We start from the raw sequence: 15,993 nt of genomic DNA on the forward strand, positions 1-15,993 counted from the left end.
TTCTATTTCCATTTTTAATTCCTTCCACTGTTTGATTGTGTTTTCCTTTAATTCTTTCAGGGATTTTTGTGTCTCCTCTCTATGGGCTTCTACTTGTTTATTTATGTTTTCCTGGAATTCTTTCATGCATTTTTGCGATTCCTCTCTGTAGGCTTCTACTTGTTCTCTAAGGGAGTTCATCATGTCTTTCTTGAAGTTCTCCAGCATCATGGTCAAATATGATTTTGAATCTAGATCTTGCTTTTCTGGTGTGTTTGGATATTCCATGTTTGTTTTGATGGGAGAATTGGGCTCTGATGGTGCCATGTAGTCTTGGTTTCTGTTGCTTGGGTTCCTGCGCTTGCCTCTCGCCATCAAATTATCTCTAGTGTTACTTTGTTCTGCTATTTCTGACAGTGGCTAAACTGTCCTATAGGCCTGTGTGTCAGGAGTGCTGTAGACCTGTTTTCCTCTCTTTCAGTCAGTTATGGGGACAGAGTGTTCTGCTTTCGGGCGTGTAGTTTTTCCTCCCTACATGTCTTCAGCTGTTCCTGAGGACCTGTGCCTTGAGTTCACCAGGCAGGTCACTTGCAGCAGAAAAGTTGGTCTTACCTGTGGCCCCGGGGCTCAGGAGTTCGCTCATGGGGTTCTGCCCCCATGGGCTCTCCAGGTGGCGACCACGAAGATCTCGCCGCCTCTTCCGGGAGCCTCCGTGCACCAGGGTTCAGATGGCCTCGGTGTTTTCCTCTGGAATCAGCAATGTGTGTGAAGCAGTCTCTTCTGGTTTACATGGCGTGTCTGCCTCTCTGAAGGTTTAGCTCTCCCTCCCATGGGATTTGGGTGCAGAGAACTGTTTATCCGGTCTGTTTCCTTCAGGTTCCGGTGGTGTCTCAGGCAGGGCTCCTGCTGCTCCTGGGCCCTCCCCCACAGGAACCCAGAGGCCTTGTACAGTTTCCTCTTGGGTCAGGGATGTGGGCAGGGGTGGGCAGTGTTGGTGGTCTCTACCGCTCTGCAGCCTCAGGAGTGCCCACCTGACCAGGCGGTAAGGTATCTCTCCACGGGTTCTGGGGCAGAGGCTGCTGCGGGCCCGGATCATGGTGTGGGACTTCAGGTAAACACAGGACTTGCCTGGTCCTAGAGGATTCTGCCTCTGTTTGTCCCGATTCCACCAGGCAAGTCACTTGCAGCAGATAAGTTAGTCTTACCTGTGGCCCCGAGGCTCGAGTTCGCTCGAGGGGTTCTGCCCACGGGCTCTCCGCGGTGGCAGCGACCACGAAGATCTGCGCCGCCTCTGACAGAAATAATTCTTAATCTGCTGTATTGAAGGTGTTACAATAAGGCAATTAGCACATGCTACATTGCACATTGTAAATTGCAATTAGCATTGTTGATTTGGTGACTGAATAGATAGCCTTCCGAGAAAGACTTGTTTAACATTTTCAGATCCAATATCTAAGTAGTTTTCTAAAAGGAAAAGCTTATTCGAAGAACATTTAGAATTTAGAATGTCGCTTTCAAGAATGTCTCTGCAGTGCGTCACTGTCTTACTGAAACACAATGAAGAATTCAAGCTGAGGGCAGAGATACACTGGGTTGGGACAAAAGCTACCATGAGGAATCTCAGCTTTCACCGGACCTTGTGTAAGGCTACGTAAGTGACAGAAGTCCCAGCACAGCAGAGCTAAAACATTGTGTGTCTGGAGTCTAGTTACAATTTATCTCTTACTAACTTTAGCCCTTTTAATAGTCACTTTTCCTTGATCTCTGTGTCTACCTAGCATCTTCTGACTAACAGGTGAACTGTCTTGGAATGTATTAATTTAATAGACCACCATTGTCCACCAACCAAAAAACTAAGAATATATTCAAGTAGTGTCTAAAGCCTATAAAAGAGATATACCCACTTTGTTGAAATCTATATGCCTGATAGCTCCACCAATATATTTGAAAAATGGCTTGAGACTGTGATTGTTCAGTTATTGTTAAAGTTTCATTAAACTGTTACCACATTAGAACATGTAATTGGAAGAATTTGAATCTGTGTGATGGGCCATGGAGACTCCTATTTGGCTCCTGAGTAAGCTGTTTCTTATTCCCTTTGAGGTGAGAGCTGTATCTTACACTGACAGGTCTCACTGTAGCTATCTGTGGCTGGAGGAATATTTTTCTGAAAGCCTTGATTTCCTTCTCTAAGATAGGATCTCATTTCAGAAAGAAAGATGGCAAAACCAATGCTGACCAGATAGCTCTTCTTCCACCTCTTGCCTTCTCTCTGGTGCTGTGGTAGGGAACAACAGTGACTAACTAGTCCCAGACAGAGGGGCCAGCAGCTAGGAACAACGTCAAGTAGTACGTGCTATAAGATCCTTTCCAGCAGAGTGAGTTGTGTGGACTGAGAGGCCTGGTTTGCTGTGGTTGTTAACCCAAATGTTCTAGAGATCTCTGTGCTGAGCTGATAGAAAAGATGGTGACTGGCAGCCTCTCTACTATTGTCCTGTGGTAGAGAAAACTTTGAGTACTATGAAAATGGGTCCTCACCTCCTTAGCCTTCACTCATCCACCTAAGTACTTTACCTTCCTAACAGAATAAAGCAGAAAGGAGGCCTCTGCAATGTACTCACCTCTGTGTGTGCAGCTTGTAATAATGGTGGAGAAAGTGCTTTGTTTGACAATGGCAGAAAAGTTTATGCAGATTTGTTCTTTAAGGTGTTTTCCTGTTATAAACTACTAGAAATTAAATATTTCCTCCTAGTGTGCTCCTCTGTTAATTTAAATAGTTTTAAATGTGATAGTAAGAGTCTATCATTTTATAGTGACCTTTATGTATTATGTATTATAATAAAAATGTGATATATATTTATAGCAATTAAAACATATTCCCAAGCTTTACCTACATTTTTAAAAGTACTTTTCTTTCCATATTGATTTTTTACTGAGTATTTGTTTTAACCACTGATAAAACTTACTGAGTTAATGCTATGGCCATTCACTATAGGTGCATAATAATATATTCAGTAAGTTTCTGCAAATAAATTAGTAATTGTCCTAACAAATATAAATGATCACCAAAGTTGTGAGGAGATTATCACACATTCCTTCTGTGGAACGATAAGGGATGGACAGAGGAGAAAGAGACCAATTATGTGTGGCAGGCGTATGGCTCCAGGCTTCATTGGAGGACAAAATATTTTTACTGTAATTTAGTAAAAATGTATCACTGAGATTTATACTACTAATTTTGGTGTTTTAACACTGAATAGCATCTGGATGCTTGTAGTATGTGGTGCATTGAAAGGAAAATGTTTGTCATAGTCTTATGCATTTGAACAATTGGTCCTGGGTTAGTGAGGCTATTTGAGGAGGTTGAGTCTTTTGGGGGTGGAGCCTTTCTAGAGGAAACAGATCACATCACTGGAGGAAGGCTTTGACAATTTATGGCCACACTTCACTTCTAGTTCACTCCTTTTACTTTAAGGTTTATTACTACTACTATCATCATCATCATCATCATCATCATCATTATTATTAGTGTTATTATTATTATTTTAAACCTCAAATTTTTTGCATGACCCTTTCAGTCCAGGACTGTTAACTACAACTAAAGCTGCACCTTTACCAATGGCCTTCCAGGGCCTCTCACAGTGCCAAGCCTCAGCTGTTCTTCATGACCCCTTCATGTCTTCAAAGCCAGTACCATCTGGGTGTTTCTAAGAACAACTGTAGCTGGAGATACAACCTTGGCTATCTCTGGAACACAGCTTCTTTGTGCTCTCAGAAAACACTCTCCAGAAAATTTCACTTCAATGATGCTGGTCTCCTCCTCCTCCTCCTCCTCTTTCTCTTTTCTTCCTCCTCCTTCTCCTCCTCCTCCTCTTCCTCTTCTTCTAATTATCTTTAATCTTTTTTTTACAGTCCAGTCGTTACCCACCTCCAAAAGTTTCTCATCCCATTCCTCCTCCCCCATCTCCAAGAGGATGTTCCCACTCCACCTCCACCCTTCCAGGCCTCCCCACTCCCACTCAAATCTTATTTGAGGCTTCAAATCTCTGGAGGGTTATGTGCATCTTTTCTTACTTATGTTTAATAATGTGATCTTTCAGATTCAGTTTCATTCTCCAATTATCATGTCTTGCTTTCTCTGGCCTTATGAACTAGAAGCCAAATATACTGTTATTTAAGTTGCTTTGATTTGGGTAACAATATTTTATTAATCAACAGAAAGCAAACTAATATGTTGGATGTAGTATATAGATATGCACCTTCAATAATAAAGACTATCTTAAGTATCTTCAACAATAAAGAAAATATTTCTTATTTAAAAAGTATGAATTTCTAATAGAACATTAATTCATAAAAGTAGTGCATAATTTAAATGACATAATTACATAGTCACATTCTTATAGCCACATGCAAGAAAGGAAAAATCCTTATTACAGCATCAAATGTCAACTTGTAGTAGGGTTGTTTTCGATAGTCTAGCTAAGCTTGTTATTATCAGGGTAAAGGTATCATTTTAATGGTTTACAATAATCTCAAAATAATTTGGCCCTTTTGACTTTGTCTATATATATTATTATTTTTCCTTTCTTTCATGGAAGCTTTGCAAAGGAACCATTATTTTATTATATTGCAACTCTCCTGACACTATATTGTACTCATTGTACATCACTTGATGGCTAACAGAGAGAACTTTATAGGGTATAAATGATGAATTCAAATGATCAGGAATCTGATACTATATTAGTCAGGGTTCTCTAAAATTACAGAACTTATGGAATGTATATATTAAGGGAATTTATTGTGATGATTTACAGTCTGTAGTCCAACTAACCCAGCAATAGGCAGCCGTGAATGCGAAGTCCAAGAATCTAGTAGTTGTTCAGTCCCATTAGGCTAGTTGTTTAAACTGGTCTTTTGTACATGTTGGATATAAGTTCCAACAGATGTGCTGGCAAGTAAGTGCAAGCAGTTGAAGAAAAATGAATCTTCCTTCTTCTAATTTAGGCCTCCAGTAGATTAAGGTGTATATGACCATGCCTGCATCTGTGACTTGCTTTATCCCAGGATCATCTGGAACTCAGAGGTTTTATTGCCTTAGTGTCCTGTGATTAATGGTATATACTACCTTGCCTGGGCCTAAGCTTTTTGTGGCCACTATACCTCAAGATCTCCATGCCAAGATCCAGGTTAGAAACTTAAGTCTTCCAGCCTCAAGATCTGGATCACAGGTGTGCCCTCCAATTCTGAATTCAAGTTCATTCCAGCTGTAATCAAGTTGACAACCAGGAATAGCCACCACAGATACCAATTCATGATTTCAAACTCATACTAATGTTGTCTTAGTTAGATTTCTATTGCTGTGATAAGATACCATGATTGGGGGACATATATAAGAATTTAGGGATCAATATTCAAGAGGGTTAGAGTTTATGACCATCATAGTGGGGAGCATGGCAAGAGGCAAGCAGGCATAGTGCTGATGCAGTAACTGAGACATCACATTTTTATCCATAAGCATGGAGGGAACAACCTCAAAGCTCACCTCCAGTGACATACCTCTTCTTAAAAGGCCACACCTACCAATCCTTTTCAAACAGTTCCACCAACTGGGGACCAAATAGTCAAATATATGAACCTGTAGGGAAATTTTTCATTTAAACCACCACAAATGTGTTATTATTTAAAGCTGAGCTATTAAAGTTTTCTATTACAAATCTTAGTTCTATAAGCTAAGAAAGGGCATTGGCAGACGTATCACTCAATTTCAATCATAATTCTATTTCTTCTTCTAATATCAATATAAGTTTCTCTGTAAGAAATTTTTCCCACTAACAGTTAGTTATTTTGGTTCTCCTTGTGATCTTTGATCTTGTGAGAGCTGTTGTTATCTAATGGTTGAAATTCAGAAGAAAACCATGACCTAGTGTAAACACCTTCAGAACATGAACTCAGGTTTCATGTTGTTGATGGTGATGCATGGTGATACAGGTTAGACTCTTTATTAAAACAACCTTGTTGTTATTGTACTGTTATTCTAGTTCTGATGTAGTAGATCTTATTCATTGCTACTGGAAGCAATATGAGGACATTTGTTTCTTTCTTCAGTCTTGAAGCAGCCACAATTGTGAGCTACAGCTCTCATGTGAGAAGTCAGACAAGGAGTGAAAGATTACTTTTTAAACTTTTGACAGTGAATTTTACAACTAGGGACCTGATTTCCAAGGTCCAGAATATGAGGGAGCATATGCTTAAATTATAAATAACACCTCAAGTGTGGAGAAAATGGTGCTTTTGAGAGTAGCTTCCTGGAGTATAGCAAAGGAACTAAACTATAAATTTTTCTTTAGTATAATTTGCACTCAGCACATTTAACCAAGATTTTATATTTACCTTTAGCATGAACCCTAACTTCAGCTTCACCCACACCCCCAAATTTTTCTTAATTAAGCCAAATGTTACAGATTAACATGATCTATTAGCTTTGAAGCATATTTCACAGAATCTTTATTTAAAAATAACCCAGCCATCAGTAAACAGTCAGAGGGAATTTCCCAAGAATATCTATTTGTGAATGGCTCAGTACTGTAAGCATGTGCTAACAAGGGTCATACAAGACAGTTTGAAATCATGACTACAAAGATCAATAACAAAGGTAATGTCTGTTCAGGATTCAGCAAACGTGCATGGGGGAGTTGTCCCTGGTGTAGCATTCAGTATGAGACTTGGTTAGTCTCTGTATACAGAGATTGTATCCGAGACCATTGCTAGTCCTGCCATTCATGGAAACCCTCTGTCACGGTGTTTCAGGTATTTACTTGTGATTTTTTTTGTTGTTGTGAGGGTTGTTTTTTGCTTTTATTTTTTGTTTTTTGTTAGGGTTGACATAAGTGGCTCCATTTTAACTCTGGTAAGTTTCGTAAGTGCTAAAGACTAGGTAATTAATTTTGTTTTCATGTTTTTCAGCAAAATATCTTAAGTACATAATAAAAGTGAGCTTGTGTAAATAAAAATATCAGGCTCGGTGTAGACCTGCTTGGTTATAGTAAGATGTTGTTAAATACAGAGTTCATCTACACATCTCAAAGTTAAGTTCTTAAAATATTAAAATGCTATGTTCCTGACATTGGCAATTCTGAAAGAATTGCTGTATTATCTTGATACTTTCTAGCATTTTCTGTGCAATTATTAAAACAGTTATGATGGCTCTAAAAGGATGTAATTGGAAAAGAAAGATGGCCTGTACTGGATGAAATTCTTAATTAATCTTTCACTGTTAAATTGTTCCAAATTAATCAAGTATATTGCCTACACCAAAGGCAACTATGCTTTACATATCTCACTCTTATTTCACCAAGCCATATATTAAAAGTTAATTTCTAGTTTAAAAGTATATTTAGCTGTAAAACCATCAATTCTAAATAAGTTTAACTCTTTCCTCAAAATATCTTATAACATTTTATGTTAAAGAGGTGTTTTGTTTCTAGCATTTTGACAATTTTTTGGCATGGACATATATATATATATATATATATATATATATATATATATAGAGAGAGAGAGAGAGAGAGAGAGAGAGAATTATAGGATATATGGAATAAATATATAATCTTATCTGGAAAATACTATTAATGTTACTCACTAGTTGATTACCTTCATTTATTCATTACAAAAAGTGATATTTTAGGTGCCGAGAGAGCATTTGAAAAAATCACAATAACAGTGCTCCGGTATGTGAGTAAGCAGTCAACAATGTGAGCTTTAATCAGAAACCATATAAATATTCTTGTAACATTTGAGAAATCCTTGAAGGTATCATTTCCCAACTGTTTTATTGAATATTTTATTTATTTACATTTTAAATGTTATCCCTTCTCCCAGTTTCTCCTCCAGAAATCCCCTATCCCATCCCCATCTCCCTGCTTCTATGAAGGTACTCCCCCACCTACCCACCCACTTCTTCCTCCATGCCCTGGCATTCCCCTACATTGGGGCATCAAGACTTCACAGGACCAAGGGCCTCTTCTCCTACTGATGTCCGACAAGGCCATCCTCTACTACATATGCAGTTGGAGCCATTGATCTCTCCATGTGTACTCTTTGGTTGGTGGTTTAGTCCCTGGGATCTCTGGGAGGTCTAGTGGGTTGATAGTAGTGTTCTTCCTATGGGGTTGCAAACCCCTTCAGCTCCTTTAGTCCTTTCTCTAACTCCTCCATTGGGGACCCAGTGCTTAGTCCAATGGTTGGCTGTGAGCATCCACATCTATATTTTTCAGGCTCTGACAGAGCCTCTCAAGAGACAGCTATATCAGGTTCATGTCAGCGAGCACTTCTTGGCATCTGTGGTAGTGTCTGGGTTTGGTATCTGTATATGGGATCCCCAGGCAGGGCAGTTTCTGGATGGCCTTCCCTTCAGTCTCTGCTCCCCACATTGTTTCCTCCTATGACTATTTTGTTCGCCCTTTTAAGAAGGAGTGAAGCATTCACACTTTGGTCTTCCTTCTTCTTGAGCTTCATGTTGTCTGTAAATTGTATCTTGGGTATTCCTAGCTTTTGTGCTAATACCCACTTATCAGTAAATGCATACCATGTGTGTTCTTTTGTGACTGGGTTACCTCACTCAGGACAATATTTTCTAATTCCACCCATTTGCCTAAGAATTTCTTGAAGACATTGTTTTTAATAGCTGAGTAGTACTCTATTGTATAAATGTACCACATTTTCTGTATCCATTCCTCTGGGTTCTTTCCAGCTTCTGGCTATTATAAATAAGGCTGCTATGAACATAGTGGAGCATGTGTCTTTGTTATATGTTGGGGCATCTGTTGGGTATATGCCCTGGAGTGATATAGCTGAATCCTCAGGTAGAACTATTTCCAACTTTGTGAGGAACCTCCAGACTGATTTTCAGAGTGGAGCTTGAAACCCCACAAGCAACAGAGGAGTGTTTCTCTTTCTTCACATTCTCACCAGTGTCTGTTGTTATGTGAATTTTTGATCTGGTGGGAGGTGGAATCTCAGGGTTGTTTTGATTTGCATTTCCCTGATACCTGTGGATGTTGAACATTTGCTTAGGTGGTTCTCAGTCGTTAGGTATTCCTCAGTTGAGAATTCTTTGTTTAGCTCTGTACCCCATTTTTAATAGAGTTATTTGGCTTTTGGAGTCTAACTTCTTGAGTTCTTTGTATATATTGGATATTAGACCTCTATTGGATGTAGGATTGGTAAAGATCTTTCCCCAATCTGTTGGTTGATGTTTCTTCCTATTGACAGTGTCCTTTGCTTTACAGAAGCTTTGCAATTTTATGAAGTCCCATTTGTCCATTGTTGATCTTAAGGCATAAACCATTAGTGTTCTGTTCAGGAAATTTTCACCTGTGCCCATGTGTTGGGGGCTCTTTTCCACTTTCTCTTCTTTTAATTTCAGTGTATCTGGTTTTATATGGAGGTCCTTGAACCACTTGGACTTGAGCTTTGTACAAGGCAATAAGAATGGTTAGATTTGCTGACTACATGCTGACTTCTAGTTGACCCAGTACCATTTGTTGAAAATGTTGTCTATTTCCCACTGGATGGTTTGAGCTCCTTTGACCAAGATAAAGTGACCATAGGTGTGTGGGTTAATTTCTGGGTCTTCAATTCTATTCCATTGATCTACCTACCTGTCTCTGTACCAATACCATGCATTTTTTATCACTATTGCTCTGTAATATAGCTTGAGGTCAGGAATGGTGATTCCCCCAGAAGTTCTTAGAATATTTTTCACTATTCTGAGATTTTGGTTATTCCAAATGAATTTCTGTCTTCAGGACGTGAGGTTCTTGTCACACAGATTTTTTGCTTGCTTGGTTAGAGTCACACCAGTCTCCCCTGGTTCTTGCTGCTTCTAGCAACATTGTGTGGTAAAAATAAAACAGTGGTGAACCAGTTCTTGCACATACCCTGTAGTCTGGTTCTGTGATAGTTCTGACTCCAGCAGGCCATTGGAGCTATTGCTGATTTATCTCTCCTGGTGGCTCTCTCTTAGCCAGAGATTCTCTGGTTCCAGCTACCTGGTAAAATCATGGCGCTTAAAGTCCAGGAGCACCTGGCCTATCACAGCTCCCTGCCATGGACTCTGCCCACACTCTCAGCATCCGCCCCCTGGTAGTTTGAAGTATAAACTTCCAACTACCCAGGAAAATCAAGACTCATCAAACTGTAACCCCACGATCAGATTTATATGTGAAATTCTCAATCTGAAATACATCCACACAATAAACTTACAACCAATTGATAAGGATATAAACCTCCCAACTAGGTAAAATAAAGTTGCCTACAGAAATCCATCCCAGCTACCTTGACAATTCAAGACCACCCGGATCTGAGTCATCCTTCCCTGTCTCCATCTTGATTCTTTCTTCTCCTTCTCTCTTGCCTTCCAAAAACCTTGTCCCTGCCTTATTCTTTTCCTGTCCTATCATGGCCTTGTTCTAACTTCTCTGCCTTCACTGGCATAATAGCATTAGCCTACAGCTTGAGGTCAGGGATGATAACTCCACCAGAAGTTTTTTATTGTTGAGAATAGTTTTTGTTATTCTGGGTTTTTGGTTATTACAAATGAATTTGCAAATTGGTCTTTTTAACTTCATAAGGAATTGAGTGGGAATTCTGATGGTGACTACATTGAATCTGTAGGTTACTTTTGGCAAGATGGCCATTTTTACTATATTAATCCTGCCAATGAGAGCATGGGAGAATTTTCCATCTTCTGAGATCTTCTTCAATTTCTTTCTTCAGAGACTTAAAGTTCTTGTCACACAGATTTTTCACTTACTTGGTTAGAGTCACACCCTGGTTCTTGCTGCTTTTACCAACATCATACACCAAAGCAGTAACATATAGTCCCCTAAACGCATTGTCTATGTAGTGCTTCTCAGCTGGAGGATGGTTGCTTGTCCTTCTGTAGGAGTTGGATATGAGTTAGGGTTCCCTAGCTTTCTGTCCAATTCCTAGGTTGTGAACCATCGACCTGTGTGATATTTAATTACTGGTAAGGGCTTGGAGAAAAATGTTTCAGTCATTCAAATGCAAGTTGCTTAATGGTCATATAAAGTCCTAAATAGTTGAACACACACACACACACACACACACACACACACACACACACACACACACACACAGAGAGAGAGAGAGAGAGAGAGAGAGAGAGAGAGAGAGAGATCATTTAACTAGAGGTTTTATGGCATAGATACATAAACTAGATGTTAGAATAAAATGAATATGTAATTTGATTGGGGACTTTATTAAGATGTGATTACTGTAGTTTGGAATACTTGAAGATAGGGGATTAGATCTTCACAGCTTCAAGAGGTTGAGATATTGTGTTTTCTTAAGTGCAAGGACTGAATAAGATACTTTGGTGGTGTAATGCTGGGACCCTCCTGATCTTACTACTTGGAATCCTAAGAAGCTTTTGTAACTAGATTAAGCTGTAAATAAAAAAAGTCCAGGCTTTTTTCAGTGGATCAAATGGAAGTCACTGAAGTAAGTGAGAATGATCTCTGTAGTTTGTAGGCATTATTAATATATCAGTTCAATGAATATGCTGAAATGATAGCTTTGGTTGAATGACTTACAACTTGGCTAAATTTTTTTTCCAGATCACTGTGGCAAGACAATCAGGTGGCTCTGACACAGTCAAGTAGATAAGGTGTTTAATGTCAGGATGTGACAAACTTGAATAGGTTTTATTTCTTAATGTTAAAAAAGACCTGAGGATTTCTTCTTTCAAATAGAAGTATGTCTTTGAGATATAACAAATCACATCTCTATGCAGCTTACTATTGGTTATTTACTACTTTTCCTCCTGCTCAGATATATAGAAAGAGAAGCTTCTGATACGTGAAGAAGAACACTACAAAACCTTGAGCGTGTGTTTGATTTGGTGAATCTCCAGGTCACATATTGCTCACAATTTTATCACTTTGAGAAATCAGCAAACAAAAGCACAGCAATTGAAAAGGTCACTGTAACAATGCTCATTTATCATTCACTCCTTAATTTTTTGAAAGGCGATGCTAATCAATCAATAAAACCCTTTCCCCCTCTGAGGAACTAGACTTTGCAATAGTTACTCATGATTACTTACAGTCTCCAAAATATGTTCTTCTCATCTAAAGAGAAGAACTAGATCAGGTAAAATGATGCCAGTGCTCACTAGAATTGTTTACACACTTTTTGGATAAAGCTGGTCACCTAGCAGCTGCTTCTGTATCTAGTTTGTCATACTATGTTTCCAGGTGTCTAGGAAGCGACTATCTAGCAGAGAGGTGCCAGTTACTGTGGCCTCTTGGCTACCTGTGTATTGTTGATTCCTTTTACTTCGTGTTAAAAACAGGATTTCACAGGAGAAAAAAAAACTACTCCACATGAGCTGGAGAGCTTTATCAGAGCAGAATGTGTGCCTGTTCAGGTGCCTGTGCTTCTCTTGTGCTGTACAGGACTCAAGTGAATGAAGATAATTCATCTTAGAAGCGGGGTTGTTTCTCTCTCTCTCTCTCTCTCTCTCTCTCTCTCTCTCTCTCTCTCTCTCTCATTTCCAATGGATGCTATTTTGTTCAAAATGCAGTCTAACCTTCTGTTTCAGTGTAAAAGATGGATGTTTTTGTTGTTATTATTGGAAAAATAGGAGGTAAAGCTGCTGACCGTTCTCTGGGCCTCCTCCACCCCATCTCTAGACACGGTGACATTGGCACAGACAGGGATTGTCACCACAGAAATTTATAGCTTATTCCCGTCTCTTCATAAATTGACTAAAATTTTTGAAAGAAAAAAATATAGGTGTATAAAATAGCTAGTTACAGGTCGTGTTCTATTTAGCCTTGATTGAAACGTATTGCTCCTTAGTATCTTTTAGCAATGAAAATTATAATATGGAAGAGAGATTAGAATGAAATTATCATGGCTAGGAGGCATTTACTCAGTGGTGGCAGCCACATAAACCTGGGTCCTGAGAATGATGATAATACATTAGGTTCTGCATGCCCGATATTATTGCCACACATTATGTATGTTTCATTTATACTATTTCGCACACACCAGCAACGCTGACAGATAGGTAATTACTCTCTGCGCCAATGAGCAGTTATCAGCACCACTGCTGTTTATTGCAGGAATGAAGTGCGCGTGTCAGTCAAGGTCACTTGTGTGTATGTCCTCCTTAATAGTTCCTTCACAGTTGTTGAACTTTGCACACAGCTCTTACTGCAGGGCTCCTAGAGGGTACATTACTGTATTTCTGCTGTAACTAGACTCACTGGTATTTATCACCTTAATTGATAAACAACTAACTCATAGAAAGCAGAAGCAAAGATGGGAAAAAACGTATCTGGCTAATCAGCTGATCCCAAAAGGCATTTCACAATGAATGATCAAAAGGAGATACCTTCAGCACCAGCCCTGTGAGGGGATCACCTGCCAGCAGCTTAGGTAAAAATTCCTAGTGAGATTTCATTTTTATAACATTAGCTTTAATTTCCACCACTGATGGATACAGACACAATTCCACAACAATGGCCGGCTGAGCATTTAATCCTTAGTGGTACTGCTTGTTGTCTACTCATGTCTTGTGCTATACACAGCTTATTTTTGTCCCGTGTACTTTTGCAACGGACGAAAATCCGCTTGGCTTGACTTCCAGACAGTCACGTTTATTTTTTCAATATCTGCCATTAGCCCTCCCCTTACTATAAAAATACTAATAGTCTACTGCTGGCCCTCCTCGTGTTAAAGCACTAGCCTTCTTCCAAAGTGCACATTACACAGTGCAGTTTTGAGATTTGAAATAAATGCAATGTCCTTGTGTTGATCCCCTGCACCGTGTAATTTCTCCCTTTACAAAATAAGAGAATGCTTAGTCTTTTTATTTTTGTTTGTTAGCTCCAGTGCTTTATTAGAAACTGGAATAACCTTTTTAGGGTATAATAATTTATCCAGTCAAGATAACTGGAGCTATTTCCTTAAGCCTGTGATCAGCTTGAGTTTGCGTGTTGGGAGATTTATGCTGCCGTTGCTTATTACCAAAGAAACAGTTAAAAGGGATTTATGGCAGAGCATGTTATGTATGTGTCTGGAATTTTTGTGTGTTTAACTTCTCTCCTTTCCTATCTCTGTTCTCCCCCTCCCCTCTCTTAACATTATTGTCAAACAGAGAGACTATCTATACCTACAATTAAATGCAAATTTTATTCAGGCATTTAAGCAGAGTCACATTCATTCATTAAACCAAATGATTCCTTTATTTGAAAAAATATATCAGCACATGGCGAAGTGACACCCTGCTTACAGGGGACTCCAGTTCTCTGTCAGTGCAGAAGTTTACTATTTCATTATTAAAAGATTAAACTATTGCAAAAGGTGCCTGGTGACTGTGAATGCTTTGGTTAATTTGATTATGCCCATAAAAAAGAATTTAATTCCATAGCAGCCACCGAATCTTATGCCTGGCAGAGTAGTTGCAATGTGTTACAGGCCCGATCTTATCCTGGGAGAGACTGGATTTGGCATTTGGGTGAAGCTGGGAGTAAGAGATGAGCCATTCGGTTCACCAGTGATCTCAGGTTAACACCATGCCACATTTTCAAAACGCTTCTTTTTCTTAGTTCTGAGTTACCAGAATGTTACAAAGAAAGGGTTTTGATCTCATGTAGATAGCATAGCATTAATTACCCTGACACTAATTAAACTGCATCAAACAAATACCACCGTGTTCCTCAGGGGGACAACAGAAGGCAGTTTAAAATAATTACTGGAGCTTCATGCATGTGTGAAGTTTTCATTACTCTTAGGACAGAAGCAAAAGAGATTTGATATCATTAGAATAACCACCCTTTAGTGATTGCAACACCACCACCAAAAACAGCGACTAAAATTTCCTTGGAGCATATTGATGTCTAAATAGGAGTGGCTTCACTTCTTGTGAGTGGTAACTTTTTCTTAAGAATTGGAAGTCTGTGAAGCAAGAACAGGTGTTGCAGTCACATTCTGGTATGATTATGTATTAGCTTATGTTTGTCAGACCATTTCATTAACCACCCACTGCTATCACATATACATATACTTTGTTCTTTCTGAACCATGAAATGAAATGCGTATATCTTCACTAATGCTGGCTATCAATGTAAATGAGGAAAAGGGGCTTATCACCAATCACCGGTGGCCATGAGGCCCACATCTCTGTGCACTTATAGGTAATAAACATCTTTTTATAAGTAGGAAAGAAAATGCATTCAGTTCTCCTTCCAGGAAGGCTCGGTGATCTTGCCCTAATTTCATAGTCCTAGATGGCACTTACTGCAGACTGTACATACACTGCAGTGGGACTATTGTCAAACGTGTTTTTTTTTTCTCTCTAAGCCAGATGTGGTTGTTATCTTTTAAATACTTTAACCTTCTAGAGGTAAGCAACCTGTCCTGGTCACAGAACTCTTTGAGGCAGCTGGTTTCTGTGAGAATGTGGCTGAAAGGGCTGATGTCAAAATTGCTCAATGCTGGCTAAAGGAAAGACCAATGGGATATTGCAAAGTGACATTGTCACTTTATCAGGGTCAGTTGTAGTGATTACAAAAACTGCACGGTGTGCATGCATGTGCACATGTGCATGTATGTGCATATGTACAGGAGTGTGTCTGGTACACATTCTTTTGATGTCTCTTCCCTGCTTGGAAGCTGAATGAAACCCCAGTATTGTTCTTACAAGGTCACAAGTCCTGTTTATCTATTGGCAGATAAGCAGCAGAAGACAGGTTACCTGGGTTCTAGCACCAGGTGCTAGCCTTCCTGTCTCAAAGGTCTTAGAAATTAGAACAGGAAAGCAGTCACTTCCGCATTCTTTAACGCGTATTTTATCTGATGAATGACTTTGAATGCAATTGTGGAGGGTTTCTGAGAGTGCAGTACCGCATGTTATAAGCCATTTATTTTGGTTTTTTACTTCCTTCTGAAAGCAATAATTTAAGAAAATTGTGCATCATAAGG

The 15,993-nt window shown here is 39.2% G+C and overlaps 1 protein-coding gene across 1 annotated transcript in view; it reads left to right on the forward strand.

Moving 5' to 3' along the window:
* Window positions 1-1,484: 1,484 nt before the first annotated feature.
* The window catches only part of LOC116895947 (25-hydroxycholesterol 7-alpha-hydroxylase), a 108,442-nt gene continuing 93,933 nt past the window's right edge, over window positions 1,485-15,993 (forward strand). Inside the window, exon 1 of the mRNA XM_032897007.1 lies at window positions 1,485-1,630. Coding sequence (XP_032752898.1) covers window positions 1,485-1,630 — 146 coding nt within the window. The remainder of the gene's footprint in view (window positions 1,631-15,993) is intronic.

The sequence above is a fragment of the Rattus rattus genome, chromosome 3 (assembly GCF_011064425.1).
Source record: "Rattus rattus isolate New Zealand chromosome 3, Rrattus_CSIRO_v1, whole genome shotgun sequence".
NCBI classification, from domain to species: Eukaryota; Metazoa; Chordata; class Mammalia; order Rodentia; family Muridae; genus Rattus; species Rattus rattus.